At 36.8% G+C, this 16,949-nt stretch overlaps 1 protein-coding gene across 1 annotated transcript; it reads left to right on the top strand.

Annotated features, from left to right (window-relative positions):
- The first annotated feature begins 12,296 nt into the window (after positions 1 to 12,296).
- On the top strand, positions 12,297 to 15,180 carry LOC131224373 (COP1-interacting protein 7-like). Its single transcript, XM_058219876.1, has 3 exons — positions 12,297 to 12,438; positions 14,324 to 14,601; positions 14,717 to 15,180. The coding sequence occupies exons 1-3, from the start codon at positions 12,344 to 12,346 to the stop codon at positions 15,163 to 15,165; spliced, it is 822 nt and encodes a 273-aa protein (XP_058075859.1). The 5' UTR covers positions 12,297 to 12,343; the 3' UTR covers positions 15,166 to 15,180.
- Positions 15,181 to 16,949: the final 1,769 nt, after the last annotated feature.

The raw sequence follows: 16,949 nt of genomic DNA, 5'->3' as shown, positions 1-16,949 counted from the left end.
ACAGGCGAACCACTATAATTTTTTGTGTTGTGGATGTGTGATTTATATTTCCTATCTTTTATTATTCAGAATTGTGGAATGTATGTGTGGATGAGAATGTTGTAAATTTTATATTTCAAGCTCAGTGGGGAACGTTGTAATAATTTAGATTTACATTTCAACATTATATTTTTGCTATCACTTTATTATGTTGAGCTTCAGTTTCTCTATTTGTTCTAGAAATAAGGTTGTCCTACCATAAACTTTGATTTTTGGTGTAAGGTTGTCCTTAGAACAATTTTTGTTTCAATTTCTCTATTTTAGGTTACTTTCCATTCCTATACTGTGATTGGTGTATAGTGTTATCTATCCTTTGTTTCATATTCCGCAGTATTTAAATTTAATTTGGTATAGTCCTATTCACTCCCCCTCTAGGACATATAGCTTGGCCATTTCAAGTGGTATCAGAGTGTAATAGCTCGCTCTTATTGCTTTTTATCTGGATTTAATTCCTGAGCTAACAATCTAAGCTATATATATAAGATGTTAAATTTTGATAGCCTATCAATCACTAGGCCTCCACCCTTTGATGGCTCCAATTATGCCTATTGGAAAACCAGGATAAGGATCTTCCTGAAATCAATGGATGAGAGTGTGTGGCAAGCCATAGTGACTGAATGGAACCCACCTACCACTGAAGTGATTGGTATTGATGGTTTAAAATCAATGAGAGTAACACCATATTTCTCATGGACCACCCTTCAAGAAAATGAGAGTAGTGTCAATACAAAAGCACTAAATGCAATCACTTACGCACTAACCAGATGAGTTCAAAAGAATCATATCCTGTGATACTGCAAAGCAAGCCTGGGATATATTAGAAATGACACATGAGGGTACTACAATTGTCAAAAAATCTAAAGTCCAACTCCTCACAACCAAATTTGAAGAAATTCATAGAGGAAAATGAAATATTTATGGACTTTTACACAAGATTAAATGACATTGTAAACTCAATGTGGGGTCTTGGTGATAAAATCCCAGAAAGTAAAGTGTGTGCAAAGATACTACACTCACTTCCTGAACAGTTCAACTATAAGGTAACCGCGATCCAAGAACTTCGTGATACGGATAATATGAGGGTGGAAGAACTAGTTGGCTCTTTACAAACCTATGAGTTAAACTTTAAAGCTCCTAAAAGTAAATCCATTGCTCTCAAATCTTCTAAAGGTATTTCTCAAGAAAACTCGGATTTAGAAAATTCTGAAGACGATATGACTCTTTTAGCAAAGAAATTTTACAAGATTTTTAAAAGCAAGAAAAGGGTAGATTTTCAAAAATTAAATGATAAGAAAAGATCTAAACCTAGATCTAAAAGTTGGAAGTCTTTGAAAGATAGTCAATGTTACAACTGCCAAGAGTATGGGCACTTAGCAAACAAATGTCCTAAAAAGGACAAAACAAAAAGAAAGGGTATGTTGGCTACTTGGGATGAATCATCTGATTCTGAAGCTTCTTCTGAAACAGAGTCGGGTAGTGAAGTTAAAGCCCTTATGACTCTAACCAAATTCACTTTTTCAGATCATGATGATTCGACTAGCGAAGAAAATCTGAATAGTGATTATGAAAATGAAGATGATCTTCAAGATGCTTACAGTGCCCTATAAAAGGAAAGTTGTAAAATTGCTGTCAAACTTAAACTTCAAAAAGAAAAGTTTTTTAAACTCAAAGAATGTTTTGAATCACTTGTTTTAGAAAAATCTCAAATTTCAGATTGTTTTGAAAAATCAAAATGCGATTTAGAATTCAAAACCTTGCTGATTGAAAATCTGAAATCTGAAAATGAGATACTTAAAAATGAAGTATCTTCTCTTCTGAGTTTAAAGGATACATGGAGGTATGCCCAAGGTGATCTAAAGTTAGAAAAACTATTATCCGGATCAAGAAAAAGTGGCGATCAATCCGGATTGGGCTATGATAAGAATATACCTCTTAAACAAAAGTATAAGTACTTATCAAGGTTTTTCTAAAAATACAAAAACTTTTCAAAAACCTAAAAGCAGCCATGTCAACTTTAAAAATCAGAACTGAAACCCTCTTGCTGAAAAGATAGTAGATTTACTCAAGGAGCTCTTAAAATCTAACTCAGTAGGTCATTCTTACAACATCAGTTAGAAGAAGACCAACTATACTCCTAAACCCAAAGCAGTTCTGAAATGAGTTCTTAAAGTTGCCTGCTTGGTTGCTTACACCACTTTCAAAGCAACAAGCCATTCAAAGTAGTACCTAGACAGTGTATGCTCAAGGCATATGACTGGTGATAAAGGTTTATTCATCGATCTCAAAGACATGACTGATGGTTCAGTCACATTTGGTGATGGCAACAACTGCAAGATTATGGGCCAAGGTACAGCTCAACTCTATAACCTTCCTTTGATTAAAAACGTATAGTATGTTGAGGGACTGAAACATAATCTTCTAACGTATCTCAAATTTGTGATAATAACCATGGTGTACAGTTTTCTAATCAAAGCTGTGAGATTCTAAACAACAAGGGTTCAGTATTACTAACTGGATGTAGAACGTCTGAAAACTGATGTATTGTTAGTGAATCCAGCTCATCTAATCAATCGTGTTACATGGTCCATACAGACGAGACTGACTTATGGCACAAATGTCTTAGACATGTACACTACCAAAATCTATATAGATTGAGCAAACGGGAACTTATAAGAGGTTTACCCAAACTATAAAAATTAGATAAAATATGTGGTGAATGTCAGATTGGTAAACAAACAAGAAACTCACACAAAAAGGTGAATTCCAATACCACATCAAGACCACTCGAGCTTCTCCATATGGATCTAGTAGGACCTACCAGGACGGAAAGTCGAGGTGGCAAAAGATATATTTTGGTAATAGTAGATGACTTTACTAGATATACATGGGTTGTCTTCTTAAGGGACAAATCAGAAACCCTTGAAGAAGCAAAAAACGTTTTCAAAAAGATTCAAACTGAAAAAGGTTCTCAAGTCATTAAGATTCGTAGTGATCATGGAACTGAATTTGAGAATAGTGGTTTTGAGAAGTTCTGTAGCGACCAAGGAATATTACATGAATTCTTAGTGCCCAAAACTCCACAACAAAATGGTATAGTTGAAAGAAAAAATAGAGTGCTTCAAGAAATGGCTAATGTCATGTTGAACAGTATGAGGCTCTCTAAGAATCTTTGGGCTAAAGCAGCCAATACAGCTTGCTATATTATTAACCAGGTTACACTAGTAAAGGTAATAATAAAATGGCTAACAAAATGTGGTTCGATAAAAAGCCTACTGTCAAATACTTTCAAGTTTTTGGCAGCAAGTGCTATATTTTACGAGATCATGAAAATCTAGGAAAGTTTGATACGAAGAGTGATGAAGGGATCTTTCTAGGATATTCTTTAAACAATCGAGCTTATAGGGTTCTAAACAAAAGGACTGGTGTGATTCAAGAGTCCATCAATGTGGTCATTGATGATCACTTAAGCACACCTATCTCAAGTTCAGATAATGATGAAGTTGTTGTAATTGATAAACCTGATATTTCATCTAATCAGACTAATTTTGAACTGAGGACTGTTAAAGATCATCCAACCACATAGATTCTTGGAAACCCTCTCACTGGTGTTCATACCCATAGACAACTTGAGGATATATGTAATTATGTATGTTTTACATCCCAGATAGAACCATCTAATGTAAAAGAAGCTCTTACTGATGAAAACTGGATTGTTGTGATGCAAGAAGAACTTAACCAATTTATGAGAAATGATGTTTGGTATCTCATACCTAGACCTAAAGATAAACACATCATTGGAACCAAATGGATTTTCAAAAATAAGTCTGACGAACTTGGCAATATAATTAGAAACAAGGCTACACTAGTGGTACAAGGTTACACTCAAATTGAAGGTATTGACTATGATGAAACCTTTGCACCAGTAGCATGTCTTGAATCAATCAGACTCTTTATATCCATTGCGTATTTTAGAAAGTTTAAGATTTACCAAATGGATGTGAAAAGTGCGTTTTTAAATGGCGATCTGCATGAGGAAGTCTATATTGAACAATCGATGGGTTTTGAAGATCCCAAGAATACCGATCATGTTTATCGCCTTAAAAAGGCACTTACGGCTTAAAACAAGCTCCTAGGGCATGGTACGAGAAACTAACAAAGTTTCTATTAAGCCATAATTTTTAAATGGGGTGTGTTGATAAAACTCTGTTTCTTAAAAAACATATGGATCACATCTTATTAGTACAAATCTATGTTGATGATATCATTTATGGATCTACCTATACTGACATGACTATTGAGTTTGCAGATTTGATGAAATCTCAGTTTGAAATGAGCTTGGTTGGGGAATTGAATTATTTCCTTGGGTTGCAAGTAAAATAAAAACTTGATGGAATGTTCATTTCTCAATCTAAATATGCTATGAACTTGATTAAGAGATTTGGATTTGAGAATGGTAAGAACTTTGATACTCCTATGAGTACAACCTTGAAACTCTCAAAAGATTCTGCAAGTAAAAATGTGGATCTGAAATTATATCGGAGTATGATTGGTAGTCTATTGTATTTAACAGCTAGTAGACTCGATATCGCTCTAAGTGTTGGTATTTGCGCTAGATATCAGTCTGAACCTAAAGAGTTGCACTTGACTCCTGTCAAGTGGATTATAAGATATGTCACAAGTACTGTTAATCTCGGTCTCTGGTATTCACATGAGACTAGTGTTCAATTAGCTGGGTACTCAGATGCTAACTGGGCTGGTAAGCTTGATGATCGAAAATCAACCAATGGTGGTTGTTTTTATATCAGAAACCATTTAGTTTCTTGGTTTAGCAAGAAACAAAGTTCTATATCACTTTTAACAGCTGAAGCTGAATATATCGTAGCTGGTAATGTGTGTACACAGCTTGTTTGGATGAAACGTATGCTAAGTGATTATAGAATTAAATAGGATTCTATGTTATTATATTGTGATAATTCAAGTGCCATAAATATTTCAAAAAATCTAATTCAGCATTCTCGTATTAAGCACATTGATATTAGATTTCATTATATTCGGGAATTAGTTGAAGAAAAGGGTATATCTTTGGAATATATCCCTACTAAGAATCAACGTGCTGATATTTTCACTAAACCATTGGACAAAAGCAGGTTTAACAAAATGAAATTTGATCTTGGCATGTGCATTTTAAAATGAGTATTTATGCCTATTTGTATTATAGTGTATATATTTGCTAGTTTAGTTTTCAAATCTTGAAAAATATGCAAAAATTAGATTGTTTGCCCTGTACTCGACTCGTGCTACGACCGGTCGTGTATATCAACGACCAGTCGTGAATCACGTGGATTCACTTAAAATTTGAGGAAAATCATCTTCTTCTTCATTTCAACTTCACTCTCCAACGAGCCGACACACGACTAGTCGAACCCATCTTCTAAAATCTTCAAGGTTAGTGCTCTATTTGCATTTTTCTTATAGATTTGTGTCTAGATTGCTTCTATTTCTCTCTTGGAGTTGTCTATTTCGAATTTAGTTGAGATTTGGGATTTTTCTTTTGAAAAATCTGATTTAAGAAAACCCTTTTCTCAATCCTTTGCAACTCTTTATATTCTTGAAATCCTTGTTGCATATGGCTTTTAAAGGAAGAAAATCAACATCCCGTGGTCCATCTTCTTCTTCCAGATCAGCCCCTATCACTAAGCATCATCTTAGGGCTCCTGAGAACGATCCATCATATGTTCGGGACATAAGATTGCGTAATGTTATTGTTGAGCATCCAGTAGATATTAATCATGTTGCTCCTTTTGATATTTTTCCTATGCTCCAATCTGTAGGTTAGAATAACTTATTGCTTTCGGGTGGGCCAGCATACCGGTCCATTGCCCAATCCATGTTTGCTTGCATATGTACTTTCTCACTGGAAAATTTAACTTTTTCTATCTCCACAAGAGAAGGGCCATTTGAAGTTGATTGTCATTTGATTTCAGCCCTTATGGATATTCCAGTGAATGATGAGGATATTCTCATCCATACTTTATCTGATAAACCCTCTGTCACTGAAAAACGTATGGTGACTAAGGACTTATGCAATTTGGATGTACAATAGATGCATAAAGGGAATACTCTTCCTTTAAAATATTTGTTACCCAAATATAGAGTTCTTCACAAAATCTTTGTATCTAATTTGTATCCTCGGTCAGGTAATAAATCTGAATTGACGTCCTTCATGGTTTGTATTCTTCATTCTCTTGTCAGTGGTGTTAACATTTGTTTACTATCCTTGACTTGTTACTTCATCATTCAGTTTTGACTCCATCCTGGTCACAGTGATATTCCGTTTAGATATTTGATGACTGTATTGGCTACACATATGTCAGTTAACATGCCGGTTGGAGAGGCCCCTATCCATCATCTGATATTTAACAATTCCAATATCAATAAGATGAAGCTAATTTCCTTCCTGGCCAAGGTGATGGTGTTGGCAGTGCTGAAGCTGAACATGAGGAAGAAACTGGTGATCTTCCTCCTGATGATATTAACATGGATGATATTTTTGAAGAACTTGAGTCTGATTCTACAAATGATCCAGATTATGAGCCTTCTTCATTTGATGCACGTGTGAGTGCATTGGAAGATAAAGTTGAGAATCTAAATGTTAAGATGGAAAACATGTCTGTTGCCCATGATTTACAGTTCAAATATATGCGCAAATATCTTAGGCGCTTGAACAAAGGCATGCATCAACTTGATCCTTCCATTCCTACTCCTTCATCTTTATCAGATTAGTATTTTTAAGATTACTGGTCTATAATAACTTTATTACTCCTAACTAGTTTTGAGTTTGTCACTCTCTTTAACTTAGCTCAGTCTATGAATTATGTGTGCTTCTTATGTTATGTTCTCATATCTTGACTAGTTACCTCTCATATTTCTCATTGATTATTTCTCCTCAGCCATCTGTTCTGTGCTTCCTTTTTCCTATTGTGACAAAAAGGGAGAGTATGGATATGTTATGGATATGGATGTTGTCATGAGGAGGGAGTAGCATTGTATTGTATGGTGTTTTATGAGTATGTTGCTCAAGGGGAGTATGTGCAGAGGTGTGAGCAGAGGTGTGCAAAGGTGGACTGAATATTGATTTACAAGTCTGCATGATGCTGATTGATAACAACTGGTGCATGATTCTTTAATCAGATATAACAACTGGTGCATGATTCTTTAATCAGATATTCTGTATTATGTAACATATCTTGAAAGTGTATTTTGTCACTAATTTGACAAAGGGGGAGATTGTAAGTGCTATAGTTTATAGCCCTGTTTGTTGTTAAATTTATGGTGCCAAAGACACTATTATGAACCTTGCATCTGTGAAGAACAATGCTCTACTCAAGATCAACTTAGTTTGACAAGCACTGTTCACAAGTCAAGAATCTCAAGAAGCTTTCAAGTTCAATCTCAAGATCTCAAGAAGCTTTCAAGTTCAATCTCAAGATCTCAAAAAGCTCTCAAGTTTAAACAACATCAAGACTTCAAGCTCCATTACTTTCAAAGGTCATTCGTCTCTAAAGTTTCAATGTCCTTACTTCACTATTGAGGTATGACTAACCTTAGGTTGACCTTTAGAGTAGGCCATTTTGGATACATCATTCATATATTTTATATAAGTGAGTTTGGTCTGTTCTAAGACTAGTCCTAGACTTTGTTCGACTAGTCCTAGCACTGCTTTGACCTGTCTAAACATTTCCTGGATCAATTGTAAGTTTGTTACAAAAATTGGATATTTTCTGTTAGGCTTCGACTAGTCCTTGGGACTATTCGACCAGTCGTAGGAACAGTGTCGACTGCATCTTCGACCAGTCGTAGACTTATGACTCAAAGAACAGCGTTGAAATTCGGCCACCTACGACCAGTCGAAGGGATCCTACGACCAGTCGAAGGAAACCTACGACCAGTCGTGAAATTGTCAAATCTTATCGCGCCCGAATTTTCAAATATCTGTTAGTTCTACGACCAGTCGTAGAGGACCTTAGACCAGTCGAAGGCGTGATTTGGTCACCTATAAATAGAGCACGAATCTTAGAATAAAATATGCAATTCAAGTTAATTTAATTCGGTCTTCTAAGAGATAAGTCGGTGCTTCATATAAGCTAAGTGTGCATATTTAATATTCTCTTTCTTTAGCTTTCTTAATTGATTTTGTTTCTTGTATTCCAATCTAATCTGAAAAGAGGAATTGTTGTTTTCCTTTTTTTAGAATCAAAATCAATTAGAGCTAGCCCTTTTGTTTTAATGTAAAATCTATTAGAACCTAGAACCATTATAAAGTGAGTATTGGATATCGAACTTTGACATTCAAATCTCTACTCCAACTTGGTTCTTCTGGGCTGCTACAACGAAGGAGAAAATCAGGTATTTTACAATTTGTGTAATTTACATTATTTGATTTTATTTGAGGTTAAGCCAGAAAAATCTCAAAGTTGTTGGTTATCTGAGGAGAGCCAGAAAACTCAGAAGTGAGGGTTTTTGTATTGTGTAAGCCCTTTGAAAAAGACACAATTGTGAAGGTTTTGGGTCAACCTGTGAAAACCTATTTGATAGTGAACGCTAATATCCCATGTGTGAGGATATTAGGAGTGGAGTAGCATTCTGTGTGGTTGTTGTTTAATAGTTGGTCAACACACAGACAAACCACTATAATTCTTTGTGTTGTGGATGTGTGATTTATATTTCCTATTTTTTATCATTCAGAATTGTGGAATGTATGTGTGGATGAGAATGTTGTAAATTTTACATTTCAAGCTTAGTGGGGAATGTTGTAATAATTTCGATTTACGTTTCAACATTATATTTTTGCTATCTCTTTATTACATTGAGCTTCAGTTTCTCTATTTGTTCTAGAAATAAAGTTGTCCTACCATAAACTTTGGTTTTTGGTGTAAGGTTATCCTTAGAACAATTTTTGTTTCAATTTCTCTATTTTAGGTTGCTTTCTATTCTTATACTGTGATTGGTGTGTAGTGCTATCTATCCTTTGTTTCATATTCCACAGTATTTAAATTTAATTTGGCATAGTCCTATTCACCTCCCCCCCCCCCCCCCCCCAAGGACATATAGCTTGGCCATTTCAGTATATCTCTCATAGGAGGAAACTAATCCGGTAGATCATCAGTAAAGATATCACAAAACTCATCTACTACCGGAATGGCCTCAGTGGGTAACTCTACATTAGCCTCTAGTGCACTCTCTCTAGCCATAAGGCCGTACATTTCGTACCACTCAAAAAGGTGGTTCATGTCTGCCAACCAATCTTAAAAAGCTTTAGGGTCTAAGCGGTAATCAAACGTGGGGGCATCTACTCTAACTCTTTTGAGGAGTTACACATTGGGGCCATAGTGGTCTTGATGTCCCTCACAGGGTGGGTGCACAGGTGCGCGCCCATAATCAACTCCTTAGCCACCTTCATTCCTTGGTCCATCCTCCTAACCACCTGCCTAAGATTGGGCATCTTCCCCAATGGTGGGGTTTACCTTGGCGGAGGTTTCTAGTTGGGTAATGCGCACATCAAGCTGTTCAAAGCGTTGGTCCATACGTTGTTCTAAGCACCTACCTAAAGACTCAAATTGTTGGGTCAGCTTGTTCATTGACTCTTGCAATTACTCCATGTTTAGTATAGGGTGCAAGCCAAAACCATGACCCGTATGTGTGAGCATCCAACTACTAACTCAATCTAAGGACCTTCTACTATGACTATATGTGTCCAGATAGGACTAAATGCTCCTATAGGATTTATATGTAGAAAATAGCACAATACTACTCAATTTCCAGCAACCTATTTGCCCAAAAAAATCTGTCAACAGAAAATCCAACAAAGAGATATGCAGATTTTCTGATAGCAGAAAATTCAGCAACCTATATCAGAAATTATGGACCTTTAAACAACTTGATATGATGACACTTTATGCATAATGGATACAAATAAACTAAACCCTAAACATGCAATGCATTCCCTTATAAAAACCTTGTGCTCTGATGCCAAATTTTGATGCAGGATATGAAATTCAAATATGATGTGCGAGATTTTCAGGCTTTAGATCACACTAGTTCATAAACAATTATACAAAATTCCACATCCCATGCAAAAATTCAAACATTCAATCAAGGGGAATCTTATGTGGATCCAGGCCTACACATGCTAGGGCCGGATCAATCAAAATTATAGACTAAATAAGAATTAAAGGAGGGTAAATTCATCCACACATGCACAGAAATAATTCCCCCAATCCAAGGGATTCAGAAATTTCAATTCGGGGAACCCTAATGTTGAAGAAAGGGCATAAAATTAAGGATTTGAGGAATTTAGGGTTAGGTTTAGGGATTTTAGGTGAAAGAGGAGTGAAAGAGGAGAGAAATGAACCAGAAAAGTACCGCACATGTGGACAGCAGCAATGACCTAGACGCGTGTGAACCTGGCTGCACGTGTGTGGGGCCCGCTATTCAGAAAAAGGCCACCTTGGCCCTAATCGGTCAGGGGTGGGTTTCAAAACCTCCAAATTTCAGCTCGATTCGATGCATAGTTTGTGCGTGGTGCTCTGCAAAAATTTTGGCCCTCATGCAGGGCCAGATTCTAGAAATCTATTGTAGAGGGAAAAACGGGTGCAATAGAGGATGAATTTGAAGCGTAGATGATTGTAGGATAAGAGAAACATGGATAAAAGAAGGTGGGGGTGAATCGAGATGGGTGTGGCTTCGCACCACGGTAGTCAGCGCTTCGAAGAAGGGAAGACTTCACACCCAATTAAGCTTTCACAACCCAGAATGGAGCAGGAAAAATGCAGAAATTTTATTCAATCTTCCATTGAGGAAAAAAGACTATAAGGGTGCCTATTTATAATAAAACCCTATACCCCAAAACTCACGCTATGTCGCAACCTATTATTTAGAAACGAAGTAATAAAAATTAACAACTAATCAAAGCAATCTAAACCGTCTATGATATTCTTAATAACAATAATAAGAAAAATCCAAAGTACTAGATTAATTAGAATAGTGAGCAACAATCATGAGAACCCATGGTGGGATTCACATGACTATCGGGTCCACTCCAACGAACCAAAATGCAGTCTTGTAACTAGGAGACCCTCTCTGGATGTCGTCATTGATTCAGATCGATGGTGAGGCCCTCCTCCTCCTTTCGTGTATATGAGTAGGGGGGAGTGCTTGTGTGCGTGATGTCCCCATCACCACTCATCCATCTCAACATCCTCATTTCAGCTACAATCATCCTATGAAATTGTTGTTCCATAACTGCCAAACATTCTGTCCCATAAAGCTGGCTGGTCTTATATCCATCCTATAAAACATCTCTTTCAGTTAGAGTGGTACACAATGATCACATAGAACTCCAAAGTAACATCTCCATTTCTTCCACCCAGCTTGAATTCTATGGGCAACATCCTTCTCAATCTCTCCACTCATGGATTATTGACCCGAGGTATCGAAAGTGGTCATTTTGGGAAACTTCTTGGTAAGTAACTCCTCATTATCAGTTGGTGATATTTTATATTTAAAATAAATAAGTATTTAGGGACATTGTGAGCAGATTCAAGTTTTGTCGAGTTTCATCGAGTTTTCTTTTTTCAAGCTTTATGAGTTTTCACTAGTTAAGTGGACTGAATCTTGAACAAGTCTCAACTGAATTGTGACTAAATTTTTTTTTTCTTCCTTTTTCGAGTCTTGGTTAAATCTAGCTAGATAAAATTTTTCTTAATTAAATCTGAGTGAATTGAGTTCTCTCGAGCTTTTAAATTAGGCTGTAAAGGACTATTGTCCTTGAATTTGTCAATATATAGTAATTTCAGAGGTTTTTTAACAGGCAACACAACATCTATTGATGGAAATAACAAAAAGTCAATCGTTCTCTCCAATGTATATGCAAATCTTTATTTCTTTTTCTTTTTGAGAAGTTGGTATCCTACTATCCTCTTAAGGCTTACAAAATTTGGTGATTTAATTCTTAAATATTTCTAAGTTCTCTGATAATTGAGTTATTTTCTGGTAATGAATGGTCACTAGCAGAAAGGTGAATCTAATGGGGATGATGTTGCACAAGGAGAGAACTCCAAGTAAGTCATCTTTCTTGTAATTAGTTGCATGACTGCATTTTCTTGCCAAGTGCAGACTGTTAGTCATGTTAAAACGTGTCTTAATCTTTTGTCTGGTTACCCCTTTGATGGGGTTACCCATTACCAAGTTTCAGCTTCAACGAATTTTGGAAACTCGGAAAGCTGTTCTTTGGAAAGAGCAAGCCATGACATATGCTCGAGCTTCTGTAGCAAGATTTGAAGAGGATAATTTAGATGATCTTATATCTTTTGCTGATGCTTTTGGCGCATCTCGCTTTAGGTATGAACGACTCTGTCCAATATTGAGTTGCAAATTTTACTTTTGAAAATGATGCTCAGTGAGATTGCCTTTACTTAATGAACTTTCTTGTTAGTCATGTTATATGTGTTGGTAGCCAACTCCCATTCATTTATAACTGAAGGAGCCAGGGGGAAACTAGATTCAGGGCATGTGATTGACTTTCATCTTGTCATTTCTTTGTTCATGTCAATTTCATTTGAACAATTCCTAATTAAAATCCAGTAATCCATCTAAGGGAACTGGAAAAAAAAAATCAATTTTTTTGCTTCTTATTATTTGACATAATGATTAACTTTGATGTGTGTCACATGCATGTCATTTTACTGTTTCATCCATCAATTTGATTATAGGTATCATATCAGCCAATATGTATTGTATCCATATCATCTGGATATGATACGCAATACAGGGCCAAATTGGCCCACCCCAAAATTTTGGGCTGCATCAGCCTATATTGGGTCTTATTGGTCAATATGGAGTTTATTGGCGGCAAGTCAGGCCTGCTACACCCATAAGGGCCCGAATTTGATATCCCCCACCCCTCTAATTTTCTTTTATTTTCCTCCTCTTTTCTCTTCAGCAATGTCTGAAGCTTCAAAAGATATTTTAGATTAGATCTAGGCCTATTTCGAGATCAAAACAAAAGATTTGAGTGGGATTTGATGAAGCAAAGCAGAATCAACCATTATAGGAAAAATAGAAAAAAGGGTAAACTGTCACTCTCCCCCACCACCCATGCTTTCATCTTCTTTTTGTTGTATTTTCATATATTGGGCCTTAATTATAATATTTAATTGCATTGACTTAGGGCCCACTTGGTTGACTTTTAATAGGTCAAGCCAACACACAACACCCATATCAAAGAATGGTTTGATACCATTATAATAAACGTTCAAAATACAAAAAAGTTAAAAAGGAAAACAAAAGATATATATTCTTGAATATCTCATCACCCCTCTCCCCTTTCTAATATTTTCCTTAATTCTTTGGCTTGGAAAAAAGAAGGAAGAAATTTCGACTGATACAGGCTGATGCCGATACATGATGCTAGTATCGTATCATTTTTTGGCTAGGCCGATATGCTCCCTGATACCGATATGCAGAACCGGGGCTGGATCTTCTCCTATGAAACAGATAATGGGATGTTCAATTAGAATGTGAATAAATTCTGAAGGGCAACGTCTTTGAAGCCCTATGCATGACTCTACACATGATACTGCTAGATGAACATGGGTAAGAGAATGTAGAAGCCTAGCCGGTTTTGTGATCCAAGATCCAAGTGAAAGATAATTTTCCGCATGTCTAGAATATCATGTTTGAGCAAATTTCCATCACATAGTGCTCAGTTAAAATAACATGTATAATAGTTATCTTACCTGTTTTGACCTTTAAATTCTCTTAACTAGCAAACTTTGTCAGTTTTAGAATATGTTTATCATAAGAAGCTCCGTGAGTTGTATTCAAATATGCATTCTGGGTATGCAGTTAAATAGTCCTACAGTTCTTACATCTAATTTGAATTAAGACAATTCAAGGCAGTATCTTGGTTCAGTATTTTTTTTTATTTTTTTATTTTTTTTACTGATAGATTGAGAAATCCTATAAATCCATGTTCTAAAAATTGAATCAAATCGAGTCAAATGTTAAATAGTAAGATAGCCGAATGAAACTGAATCAGAACATAATTCTTACTTTTTTTTTTTCTTTCAATATTTTTGAAGGATAAGGAAAACATTCAAGTAAGCATAAAAGATACCATATAATCTGACTCCCCGTTCTGTTTATAGTTATGCAAATGGTAATTCATGGTATTGAGCTTTCTTGGGATTTGGAATTTTTAGTTATCCATTCTGATATCATGTAGGGAAGCATGCACAAATTTCAAGGAACTATGCAAGAAAAGGCACGAAGATGGACTCTGGATGGATGAATTAGCAGCCATGGAGGCATGCCTTCAACCAGAGTTACCTTACACGAGAACACCTGGAATCATTCTTATGAGTGAAAATAGCCTTACTCAGGGTTGCTTGCCAAAATTTCACGTGAATGACATCTCTAATGCGCAACTTGAGCCAAATGGCTCTTCAGATGCTTCAGTGACTAATTTGACTGTGAACCATGCAAGTTCGAACATTGATCGAGGTAGTGTCAACAATGACCTTAGCTTTTTGAACTAATATGGATAAATCATTGACTTATGGTACAACTGCACTTCTGGCTCACTCCTTGCTTATGTGATAAAAATTTCATTTTGCAGATAATAATTTGCCGATGTTGAGTCAGACACCATCAATGACAGGAGATAGTGATATTTCTCATGGGAAAACTCAAGTGCCAATGTCGTGGCCGAACCAACCACCTCAATGCATGTATAATTTTCAAGGCTCCGTTGTTCAACAAATGCCTCCATATCAAGCATATCCTTTCCCCACTATGCAAGTCGTTCCTCCATATTATTCCGTGCATTATGGAAATATGCAGTCACCTGCCAAGGACCCCAATCATTGTCCAAATCGTAACAAGTCATCCAGAAAAAGTGATATGTCCATGAATGGAAAAGGAACCGAAACTTCTGATTTAACTTCAGGACCTGAAGATGGTTACTCTGACCATGGTGATTCCAGTTCAGGGAATGAAGAAGATGCATATCTGGACCAAGATTTTCCATCTGACAGGAAGCCTTCATCAACAAGGCAGCCACGATAGAAAAAGCTTGGGAAAAAGTCCTCAAAAATGGTGGCTATCCGCAATATTAATTACACTACTTCTAGAGTGAAGGATGGCATATCTAACGAATATTCAGCTGATGGTGATCTATTTGATGCTGATTCCCTTAAACAGAAGGTAGAAGATGCTGTTGACTCATTGGGGAAACATCATAAATCAACTGAACGTAATTATAAGAAAAGAGGTAGCCTAAGAAAAGAGGTAGCCGCAAGCACCCTGGCGAGTCAAATAACTCAAATGATGCTTGTGACCTAGTTGCAAAAGCATGTGGAGAGGAGAAAAGAGATGAAAATTGGCATGCTTTCCAGAACCTTCTACTGAGAGATGAAGAGTCAAGTTCTAACAAGATGGACCAGGACAGTGGAGGCACTACTGACAGAAGTAAACAGCACCTGGTAGATGTTCAGGATGAATATTGTGTGATACGAAGCCCACAGTTAGGAAAGATATCGGACAATAGCTGTGTATTTGTTGCTGAATCGAAGAAGGGGACTGTTGAATCAGATTCATTCATTGTAACTGAGAGGGATGCAAATCTTGACAATGCCAGTCACTTGGAAAATTTTGAATGCAATGAAAATTACTATAGAAATATTAAGAAAAGTAACTGTAATGATGAGGAGTTACTGTTTTCACAGAGAATGGAATCTGGTGGTAATCCCCAAAATACTTTCTCTGATTACTAAAGACTCAAGGAGGCGGAGACTGGTTTATTATCACTCCAACAGAAAAAATGGCAGATACAGAGACGACCACAGAACACTCTTTGTTCAACGGGTATCAAAGTTCACGAATATCAGAGGATTGTTTCCACACTGAGAAAAGCAAAAAAGATCTTCTGATCGATGACTCTTTTGTGGTCCCAACTAGAACATTAGATGAGCAATGTGATTCTCAGTGGAGAACAGATATGAGCATGGTTTCGGGCCTTGAACAAGCTACTCAACATGCAAAATGACACCTCTGAGCATTCAAACAACAAACTTGGAATGTCTGGCACCTATGAGCCTGATGATTTGTACATGGTGCTCGAGTGGGATTCAAGGCTGGAACCTGTTAGGGCATCTTGGACTCCCGAAATTGATTATACAATGGATATTTCATTCAGCGATGCAGATAAGGGCCACTTCAGTGCTGAAACAAATGGTCATAATGAGTCCACTGGCAATAACATACTGCCAAACTGTAAGAGCAATGATAATAAGAACAATGGAGATGCTGGAAAAAAGAATTCAAGCAAAGATGCAAAGTCTAAACCCTTGCATGGATCGCTTGTGAAGAACAGGTCCAAGATCATATCAAGGAACAAGAAACCATCCTCCTTGAGCAGAGATGCAGTTCTGAAAAGCAAAATGGAGAAGGTACCAAAATATTGGGATTATTGATTATCATATTTAATTATTTATTGTTATTTACTTTTGAAATTTGGAATTCTAGGGAGAGGTTTCAACCTCGTTTGACTGACCCTTAAATCAAAGACAAACCTTTCTTGCCAAACCGAAGGACTCCCTTCATAGGGGAAACTCTGAGGAACATATGGTCTCCGACGTCGAACTCTAGCGGTTGCCGCCTCGTATCGGCGTAGCTCTTCTATCTGCTCTGCGCTGTCAGAAGTCGGCGCCTGATAATGTCGACTCTCTCTGAAGTCGCCAGAACTAACTCCGGGCCAATCAAGCTCTTCTCGCCAACCTCTGCCCAGCAATATGGCGCTCTACACGGGAGCCCATACAAGGCCTTATAGGGAGTCATTCCAATACTCGCCT

This window comes from Magnolia sinica, chromosome 13, assembly GCF_029962835.1.
Source record: "Magnolia sinica isolate HGM2019 chromosome 13, MsV1, whole genome shotgun sequence".
NCBI lineage: Eukaryota > Viridiplantae > Streptophyta > Magnoliopsida > Magnoliales > Magnoliaceae > Magnolia > Magnolia sinica.
Note: the sequence above shows the minus strand (reverse complement) of the source record. Positions and strands in the feature narration are given on the sequence as shown.

Bases quoted from the DNA above. Each gene is read 5' to 3' on its own strand.
- LOC131224373 (XM_058219876.1), top strand. From the start codon at position 12,344: ATGACATATGCTCGAGCTTCTGTAGCAAGATTTGAAGAGGATAATTTA. The intron at 12,439-14,323 runs GTATGAACGACT...GATATCATGTAG, and splicing joins TTTGGCGCATCTCGCTTTAG to GGAAGCATGCACAAATTTCA. The intron at 14,602-14,716 runs GTAGTGTCAACA...TTCATTTTGCAG, and splicing joins AAGTTCGAACATTGATCGAG to ATAATAATTTGCCGATGTTG.